The sequence below is a fragment of the Perissodus microlepis genome, chromosome 1, assembly GCF_051167445.1.
Source record: "Perissodus microlepis isolate ML-2025 ecotype Zambia chromosome 1, ASM5116744v1, whole genome shotgun sequence".
NCBI lineage: Eukaryota > Metazoa > Chordata > Actinopteri > Cichliformes > Cichlidae > Perissodus > Perissodus microlepis.
In genome coordinates this window covers 14,795,381-14,805,360 of record NC_140461.1, presented here as the reverse complement: position 1 = coordinate 14,805,360, position 9,980 = coordinate 14,795,381, and the positions used below count along the sequence as shown (strand labels likewise).

At 38.8% G+C, this 9,980-nt stretch overlaps 1 protein-coding gene across 1 annotated transcript; it reads right to left on the bottom strand.

The window, feature by feature from the left end:
* Window positions 1–465: 465 nt before the first annotated feature.
* On the bottom strand, window positions 466–9,187 carry ctsba (cathepsin Ba). Its single transcript, XM_084931320.1, has 11 exons — window positions 9,023–9,187; window positions 5,950–6,077; window positions 5,786–5,871; window positions 3,728–3,842; window positions 3,416–3,531; window positions 3,062–3,147; window positions 2,831–2,977; window positions 2,462–2,578; window positions 1,965–2,093; window positions 1,291–1,372; window positions 466–1,027 (listed from the first exon to the last, which is right to left on the bottom strand). Exons 2-10 carry the CDS (start codon window positions 6,070–6,072, stop codon window positions 1,299–1,301), a joined length of 993 nt encoding a protein of 330 aa, XP_084787446.1. The 5' UTR covers window positions 6,073–6,077; window positions 9,023–9,187; the 3' UTR covers window positions 466–1,027; window positions 1,291–1,298.
* Between the last annotated feature and the right edge of the window lie 793 nt (window positions 9,188–9,980).

The following is a 9,980-nucleotide window of genomic DNA, read 5'->3' as shown; positions in this document are numbered from 1 at the left end:
ACAAATATGAAAGAAGCACCTTTATTACCTACTTTAATTGATATACTTTTCAGGCAGTTTGGTTAACAAGAGCCGTTTTGTATTTTAAATGGTTTGGAATAACTTTAACAACTAGGTTTACATTTTGTCCTAGAAGTGTGTATTTTACACAAATATTTTAGCATTTTGCTTCAAATTCATTGGCGGGACAGAAAATGTGATTGTCAAATTTTGTATTTTTAATCAATTGGATGTTGCCTTTTCTGGCATATAAATTACAACCAAAATCAAGATGCAGGGAGTCATAACTGCATTAAAAAAATAAATCATTTAAGAGTTACTGAGGGAAAGTTATGCATCATATTTTCATGTGTAATCACTTGAGAATTAACAACATCAAAACTTTACGTTTGTGATAGCTCAAGTTTCTCTATTATCTGCTTAATCCAGGAAAAAAGATTTTGTAATAGCTACCACACACACACGTGGAAATCAAGATTTTTATTTCAAAACATAACAGTTATGCGCCAATATTATAGTTATAACAGGCAGCCAACACTGCATTTAATTTCCAACCAAGTTTAAAAACACTAACTGGCACCTGTGACAGTCCATCCTGACATTATGGAGTAGCACTGAGAAATTATAAATTCAATATAAAAGCTGTGATCAATACAAATTAGACACATTCGTCAAAATGACATTGCGCTGTTCTAAAACAATCCATGCTGCCAAAATACATTTAATCACTTCTACAACAGTAATAGCCTGTTTTGAAGCAACCAAATGCTAATGCCTGTCTAAAATAAAATTTGTTTGTCTAAGAGGTGAAAACATCAACTCCAGCACTTTTTCCTCAGGTTCATCAGATTTCTGTCACATCCCATCTGCAAATTCACCTCGCTTTAGTTTTTAAAGCCGGTGTGCAAAGTGATCAGCGCGCTTTAGCTAAAAAGGACTAAAAGCAGTTAATTTTGTCAGCCGTGTCTTCTGGTCAGTGGAGTGCATCGCCCTCTAGTGATAGTGTAATGATGCTACAGCTGAAAACCTGCAGGTACAAAAGGAGAAAAATGGGAAATTAAAGCAAGGATGACTCTTAAAGTTGGCACACCAGCCTGCTGGACTTTCATTGAGTCAATGCAGGTCTACATGTAACTGACAGCAGAAGATAATCTGAATCCATTTCTGACTTATGCATGTAAGTACTTAAAAAATAAATACTTAAATACTTAAAAATAATAATAATAATAATAATAATAATAATTTAAAAAAAATCCCATACATAAAATCCATATCTATTTACCATCTTACCTTAGTTTTTATTTGGGAATCCCTGCCACAATCTCAGATTCAATACCACAGTGATCTGAACCACGCAGGAATTTAAAGTATCCTGAAAATCAGAAAAACAGAATTTACTTCAATTTGCTAAACTGAAGAAACCACGTGAACATCTATAAACACCACCATGCAGCATTTACCCATTTTGAGTGAGGGAGTATTACTATAATTTACTGTAAGAGAAGAATTTCTCATTTACTGGTAGAGTTGTGTAAACGAGCTAGAACAATGTCAAGAAAACATTTGTAAAAGATGTTAACAAAAGTTAAAGACGTCAAGACCCCCTTTCAGAGCATTTAATGATTATTGTTTAAAAAAAAAAAAAAAAAAAAAAAAAAAAAAAAAACACAAACCCCAGAGCGAACAGGGTTTCAGCTTTGGTGTGTCATGAAGTCAGTCTGTTTTACATGTAAAATAAAGTGAAATAAAGAAGTGGGTGCTCCTGATATAAATAATGTATAATTAAAAATACTACATCTGTCTTAATGAAGATCAAGTCCTTGTGATGCTGAACAAAATGTTGATTCAGCTATAAGACTCCCCATTCCGTTTTACAGGATTATACTGTAGTATCTTCAGTAGTGACTCCCCTCGCATAGCATGATGACTATGTGTGTTAACAGTATTAAACTGCCTCTGCTCACCATTATCACCCCAATCAGTGTTCCAGGAGTTGGCACAGAGCCAGTAGGGAGTGCCATTTTCCTCTCCCCAGCCCAGGATCTTGATGGCGTGACCACCGACAGCAGAACCAGACACATGTTGATAAACACCTGGATAAGACAGAACAAATCCATTAGAGCTCACCTAAAGTTTTTTTTTTTTTAGTACAATATAGTGAAGAGACTGGGTGTGTATTCTACTAGTGTCTCTATTCATACTAAGTCACATTCAAGGCACCTTAAATACTAGAATATCAAACTGCATCCAGCTGCAGTTGGAGATTTCCAGCATGAAAGCCTGTTAACTTTTCACACACACCTCTGCAAGAGCTAAACAAAGAGGAGCTTCAGTTCAAATCAATGTTAAGAGGACACAATCCCACACTATATGCTTATGCTTCAGCCACAAAGTAAAAGTGAATTTGTGAAATGGCAGGCAGGGTGACCATTACATGTGTGATGAGTTAATGTGTTCTTACCAGTCTTGTATAGAACAAAGTCATCATAGACTGTAAACGCTCCCTCTACAGGGCCGTTCTTGTAGATCTCATACTGAATCTGCTGTTCGTCTGATGGCACGCTGTAAGATGTTTTACCTGCAACACACAGAGTCAAGATATGTGTGCATACAGCCTTGTTCACCAACATAAAAAAAAAAATAATAATAAAATATTGCATGTAGAATATCAGGATAAGGAGTTCCTTCAGATTTCATATAATATCTATTTGTTATAATTCAATAACAATTTGTTTTGTTACGTTGCAGTTACTACTCATAATTATGCAGACTGAGACAATATTACAAACCTTATTTATGATAAATATACATTTCTTTCTGCTGCTCTTACCATAGTGCTTGTCCAGTGTATAGCTTGGTGTGTATCCAGACTCACACTGGCGGACACACTCTGGTGTGTCACCACCCTCCCCAGTGCAGGGAGGTCTGCTGCCATTCACATGGTGCTCACAGGGGGGGATGGTGTAGGGCCTGCAGCCTGCAGACACAAGGATATAGTGTCTCTACTGTAATCACACCTAACATGCGCATAACTGCATCAATCTATCAGAAACACACTCACCAATGTGGGAATCATAGAGACCTCCAGAGACCAGCCCTTCACTTGCCCAGAAGTCCCAAGCAGCTGAAGGGTAGCCACCATTACATCTAAAAAACACACACACAAAAACAAAACATTACTTACTAAAAATGAACTTATTTAAGAAGAGCACCAAACTTTCTTTCCTTCTCTTAATACCAATTGTATCATCTATATCTGCTGCTCTTTTCCCCAGATTAAGGTTTTTATGTCATAGTTTGGTTCATTATATTTAATTATAAAAGTTCAGTAATCCTGGTAAATAATTATAATCTTAATATCTTGATCTTTAATATTTTAGTGATTTCAGTTATCTGATGGGTAAGAACTGCTCACCCCATGCCACAGCTGTCACAGCAGGTCAGCAGATCCTCTGAGGAGATCTCCACATTGACCTTCCCATTGCTGTGAATGCATACGCGATCAGAGATGGCCTCTGTAGCACCAAACGCCTGGAACCACAACAACAAAGACATGAAGCAGGGAAACAGATCATCGCAAAATTTGAAAAGCAAAGGTTTCATTCTTGTCCTAAGAGCTGAGCTCCATTCTCTTCCTTAATGAGTTTTTTAAGTTTCTTATGCAATTTCAGATTACAGAGCTCTTGAAGAGTCTAGCTACATGTGGTGACATTGAGCAGCTTCTCACCCAGCAGGATCCACAGGAGCCCTGGTCTCTGATCTCTTTCAGAGTGGGACAGTTGGGCCACTGCTGTCTAGCATCAAATTCTTTTGGCAGCTTCAAATCTCCAGCATATTGAACCCTGCAGAGGAAACCAGAAGTTTTACTTACTATTGTTTTAGTAAAGTAGGGCTGCACAATTAATGATTGTGCAAAACTGAATATGCATGCTCCATCAATCCAACCAAAAGCAAATTAAACACACCCTAAACCACCGCCTTAAATACGTGCCTACATGAGCCAATCACAGCCGTTCCCTGCACTGCAGAGGTTAAAGTTGACTGTACTACTCTGGACGAGCAACACCACAATAAAATATAAATGCAAGAAAAGTCAGATGCCTTCCAGAACTCAGCCCTGAAAGCAGATCATACACTCTTTGGAAACATTTTGGATTTGGCACGGGCGATCCTAACTAGGGATGGGTATCGAAAACTGGTTCTTGTTGAGAACCGGTTCCCACCGTTTCAATTCCTTGGAATTGTTTGCCATTTTTGCCAGTCCCCCCGAATGATGTCACCACATTGCGGAGCGTCATTTACCTGGCAGGAAACATGGCGGCTCAAACGCTCACGGCAACTTGCAATACTTGCAAAGTAGATATTTCATTTAAGGGAGGAAACACTATGAATATGCAAAAGCATTTGCTCACAAAACACACGATAACCTTAAATGAATGTCATGTTTTTAATTCCGCTCCGGACTCGTGAATCTCAACCCAGCAGCAGCGGTAACGTTTGCACGTCCTCTCCCGTTAATGCGGCAGGTAAATAATCAACTAACAGTGCATATTATGTTAGCGCGATCTGCCTTATTACAAAACCTGCCATTACTGTGCGCTTAGGTGACCATGATGAGAGAGACAGACAGAGTCTGGCTGGCTCAGATGCTGGCAGTTCTCGCTGCAGTCTACCGTTAGCGTCTCCTTTCAGGCCAGGATAGACGAATGTCACCGAGCAGTGACTAAGTTTGGGGTAAAAGGCTTGAACCCATTTGCCACAGCAGATGCCCCGATTTTCGGTAAGTGAATGTGTTTAATTGTAGGCAGGGACATTACTGGATATTCTTGTGTAATTGCTACAGAATAATTTATGTTATACTTTGTTATCGCTACAGAAGAATATTTATTTTATTATTTTACATTTGCATTTTTTTTTTCCCGGGGACCCTGTGAAACCCCATTGAAGAGCCGTAGGCTGGATCTCTTAAGATCTCACTGTTGGGTTTGTAAGGCCGTGTTACTCCTAAATTTCTATCTTGTTCAAAGAGAAGATATAAAACAAGGTTCTAAGCTATTCGACCTTAGTGTTCTCTCTTTTTTTTTTAAAAAGAATCGATAAGAGAATCGATAAAGAATCGAATCGTTAAACAGAATCGAAAATGGAATCGGAAAAATCTTATCTGTAGGAGCCATTCTTGGGTTAATACCTTATGTGGTCGCTAGAGGTCACCTTTTTCTGTTTTGATCATGTAAAGGTATTTAAGGTAGACGCACGTAATCGGCGTCAGGTGTGTCATTAATTGTAAGAAGGCAAACAGTTTGTGACCGCTGCGCTGTTATGTTAAGATGATATGGGAATAAAGACCAAAAAGGACAAGATAAGTACTGCTGGAGTTTTTGGACTTTTTACTTAATTCATACATACCAATGACATCGCGTCACCCCCGTTAACGACCACCTCAGTGGCTTCAAGCGTAGGCTTAGCCTCTACATTATCAATACCCATCCCTAATCCCAACTAGAAGAACTCATATGCAGCGAGTGCCATAGAGTTGTATCTGCATCACAAAGCAGCACAACTCAACTTATTCAACTCCCTGAAAACACATCAGAAAATGCAGCATAATGACTGCAGGAAGACTTGTATGTGATGCAAGAGCTGCTAATGTGAATCGACCTGCATCCTACAGACATCCATAACAACAAGCCAACTATCCTGTGATCAGCGTAGGTTGAAATATTCCGATGTCAGGGATCGTTAGAGGACTTGTTTCGCAACCACAGAACATATGACTAAGACTCACATGACTGGCAGTTTGGGTCCCTTCAGCATTGTACCACACAGCTTGCGCACATAACTATAATCGACGTTATGGAAGTTGTGGCCAGCCTGCAAGACAGGGAGGAGATTTAGTCAAACACTTTTACTCTCAGAGGTCTGTCATAAATTGAAAAACAATTCACTCACCTTCCAGGTAGTATTCAATTTATTGATGTGGTTGACCATCTCACTAGACAGTGGATGGAGGTGGGGTCTGGCCAGGCTCACTGACAAGCTGGCAGCCAACAGGAGGAAGGCTGCATGCCACATCTTGCCTGAAAGACAAGTTAATAAGTTTGGTTTAGCTGTGGTAATTTATTCTGTTACTGCATCATGTCACAAACAAAGACTTCATTTCAGTAACTGGCTAAATGAGCCTTTTGATTTTCCTGACCAGTGAAGAGACTACAACATAAAGATGTGCTTTACCTTGAAATTATTAACATTCACAAGTCTAGCTAGAGTTCAAAAACAGGAAGTAGAGGTTTATTTGCATTTTAAAATCCTCAGCTGTTCTCCAGCTCTGCTGGATTTTCACATTTGTAGTCAATACACTGCTGCAGCTACACACAGTATGATATTCACCCTTTAAGATAGACTCCTGAAACTACATCACCACTTAAAAGGTCACAGCTGATTGAACACCATCACGCTGCTTGAAGCTACGCGTGGGAAAAAATGATGCAGAGAGAGCGGAGACAGACCTCTTAGAGTCAGTCAAAGTCCCCTTCAGTGGTTAAAGATGCTGCCTCAGCAAATGCTCCAATGATTTCAACGATTTTAGTCGATTTTGATAAGCAGCCACGCGGTAAAGGAAAAAAAATTCCTTTGCACTCCCCCCACTGTTAAAGATTCTGGGTTTCAGTTCATATGGCACAGACGACAGGACCAACGATACAGGAAACTCTAAATGGCTCCAGTGTGTGAATAATACAGGCCACATTATAGAAAGTAAAATGTAATGGTGTGAGCCGAAATTAGTTCCATTACAGACAGATAACGTAGCCTACTAAAAAGAGGAGTGGAGAGTGCTCGGTAATAGCAGGAAGTCCAGAGAAATCAATACCAGTGCAGACACTCTGCTTCTTCTGGGATCAGATGATCTAACTGGCCAGTAAGCCAGAGTAAACATTCCATTGAAAACAGAAGTCAGTTATGTTGTTGAATACGTGAAATCCCCACACCTGCTCAGACAGGTCCTGTTTTAAAAACAAAACCACAAGCCTGCTTGAGAAACAGAACATGTGAATTTCTGTGAAGCTGGTTTCTATCACATGATGGATTATGAAAAAAAAAAAAAAAAATTAAAAAGGAAGTAAGAACAGGCAGTTTCCCGTAGCAGAATGACACAGTCGCTCTGAGATCACACCAAAGCACTGCCTTGCTGCTCAATAAAGGACAGCATGTTTACAGGTCATGTGCAGAGGGATTTCTGAGTGTCCTCAAGTTTTTGGATTATTTTGAATTCTTGTGCATGTGCTATAAAAACAATAACTGTTATGCTAAAGAAACCATTCCCTGTGTGCACAACACGCGCACACACATTAAGGACAAGACATATTTGAATGGTAGAACATGTTTGAAAGACACCAAATGGTTTTTTGGTTAATTCTCTAGAGAAGTGGTTTCTTTCTACCAAAAGATTTTTTTTTTTGAGGAACGGGATGAGAAACCCGCTGAGCTGTCTTTTCCAAGTACCAAGTCAGTACCTGTGAATGCACTCATGCCACAGATGAGTTAAGCTGCTGAGTCATAGTGCGACCTTTGTTTAGGCACAATTCTGTTCATGCAAAGAAAACCCTCCACATTAAGTTTGATGACAGTTTATCGTTGATATTAACACACTGTTAAAGGCCAAGAGGCCATAAATGTTCCCCTCTGTGGTTTAAGCGAAAGACAAAAAAAACTGATGAGTCAAAGCCAAAGCCATCGAAAGACATACAGGAGAAAGGAGAACTTTAGTTTCTAAATCTTTTCTTCAGTTTCTTATCTTCCTTTTAGATAAGAACCAACCTCTGAAGGCAATTCAATCATTTGAAAATATTTATGCTCCCTCTTGTCTACTTAAACTTAAAAAAAAAAAAAAATTATGGCCTTCTTAAGGTCCTTTTACCAAGCTGCTGGAATAGTTAGTGCACCTTCAAAAGATAGTCTTTCATTTCCTACTGTTTAAAGTGTGCAGGTCCAAAGCTTGCCACGGCTGTTGACATAGCGAGATTTTACTGGAGGTCAAAGCATACGACCCATGTTTTTCATATTCAAACAATCTGACAGGGGCATTGCTTTCCTGGAAGGAAATTATAGGATAACATTTCATCATAGTATAAAGGTGTTCAGTTACAACTAGTTTGTGTAGTTTTTCCCTGTCGATAACTGAGCCACCAGATCTACACACTAGTGGGGGAGCGAACGTTGTGGGTTTTTTCTTTAAATTGTCACACAGTTTTATGCCCACAAGGTGTGGTAACAAACATATCAGACTACATACTTTACTCTTGATCACTTCCTTATTCCTTCCTATAACGCTGAGGTGTTTGAGGTACGTGACAGTTGAAGTAAACCTTTCTTTGTTCTGAACAATACACCGCTATAGTGCTTAGAATAATTTCACTTCTCTCTGGTTATCCCCTCCACCTGGGAGCCTCTGTCTGCAGCTCACATGTTCACAACTAACTAAACAAAGCTTCAGTATCTCATTTGTTTCCATTTTTTTCTGAAAGAAAAAGGATGGCTCAAAGGACGCTCTTATGAAACACAGTTTCACTTTCCATTTCCCCGACTGAATTCAGGATTATATTACACAATATTTTAAACCCCCCCCCAAAATCCCTTTTTATGTTATTGAAATACTGCCTGCCTATACCAAAACGCACAGAATAATCAATAACGAATGATAAGAATAAGTCATGTGTGTTTCTTTGGGGGGGAAATGGCTTCACCCGTTTCAAAACATCTGACCGTGAAGCTAAAACGGGTCACCCAGTCATAAACAACATTCAACCCATGCAATCAAATAAGCTAACTGGCACCCAGAAGCTCAAAATCGGTTTTTAGCATGTTATTTGTGACTGCTAGTGATGAAAATATGAGCTATACTTGGCCTTTTTTTAACCTGTTTTCTCTGAGTTTATGTGACCGATTTAGCTAGCGGTCAGCTCTCCGTGTAAACAATGTAGCGGCTAAAATCTGAAGAAAACAATAAATAACAGCAAATACTTACCGGTAGTTTGTTTTTCAACTACTGATGAGTTTGATCAGCTCCGCAGCCCCAGGTCCCCAACCTCAGCCGGCTAGCGTGAGTACAAAAGAGTATTTGGGCGTTAAAAACGGCCCCTTTCAGCTTTTATTTACTCCTGAAAGCACGTGAACTGATCACATGAACTCAGAGCATGTGATCTAACCGTCATCCACGCGGTCATCGAGCTCTTCCGTTAGTTTAAACCAGTCCTGATTTCTTACAGATAAAGTCAACCATTTGAATTAGAATCCATGAAAAATGATCTATAAATATTTTTATTTTAATGTTAATATATGCATTTATTTTATTTTATTTTATTAATGAAAATGTGGAAGTGCTGTTTTAGTTTTGTTTTTTTTTGGGAACTTAATCAAAAAACCCTTAATCATTAAAAACCCTGCAGTTTAAATATTTATTTGGACACATTTTTTTTTTTTTTACTTAGAAGATATCCTATTTATTGTAACTGAAACTGACTTCGATATCATGGTATTACAATGTGACATAAAAGTGACTTGTGAGTTTTGAGGTATTTGTCTTTGCGTTGTGTAGTATAGTAAAACACCCAAATTATCATCCTTATATATAAAGGTAGTACTGCCAAGGTGCTACAGGAATAAAAAGTAGAACAGCTGCAATCTAAATGAAAATTAAATGTAATATAACTGTAATGCATTTGTAAGCAAGCTGCACAAAACCTTTAATGGAGATGTGCATGGTGGTCAAATAAAAACTCAACTGAAAACTGTGATATAATTTCCAGAGAAAGAGTCCTGGGCCCAGGAAACCTTTTATCATTTTGCATGGCCCAGTGTCTGCTGCAGTGAAAGTTTACTCAGACAATCCTTCAAAAAAAATTGTCAAAATAAGTGAGTGTAGAGAGACCTGTGAGACTTGGCTCTCATGTCCTGGTGAATATGACACAAGAAATCCTTGGTGC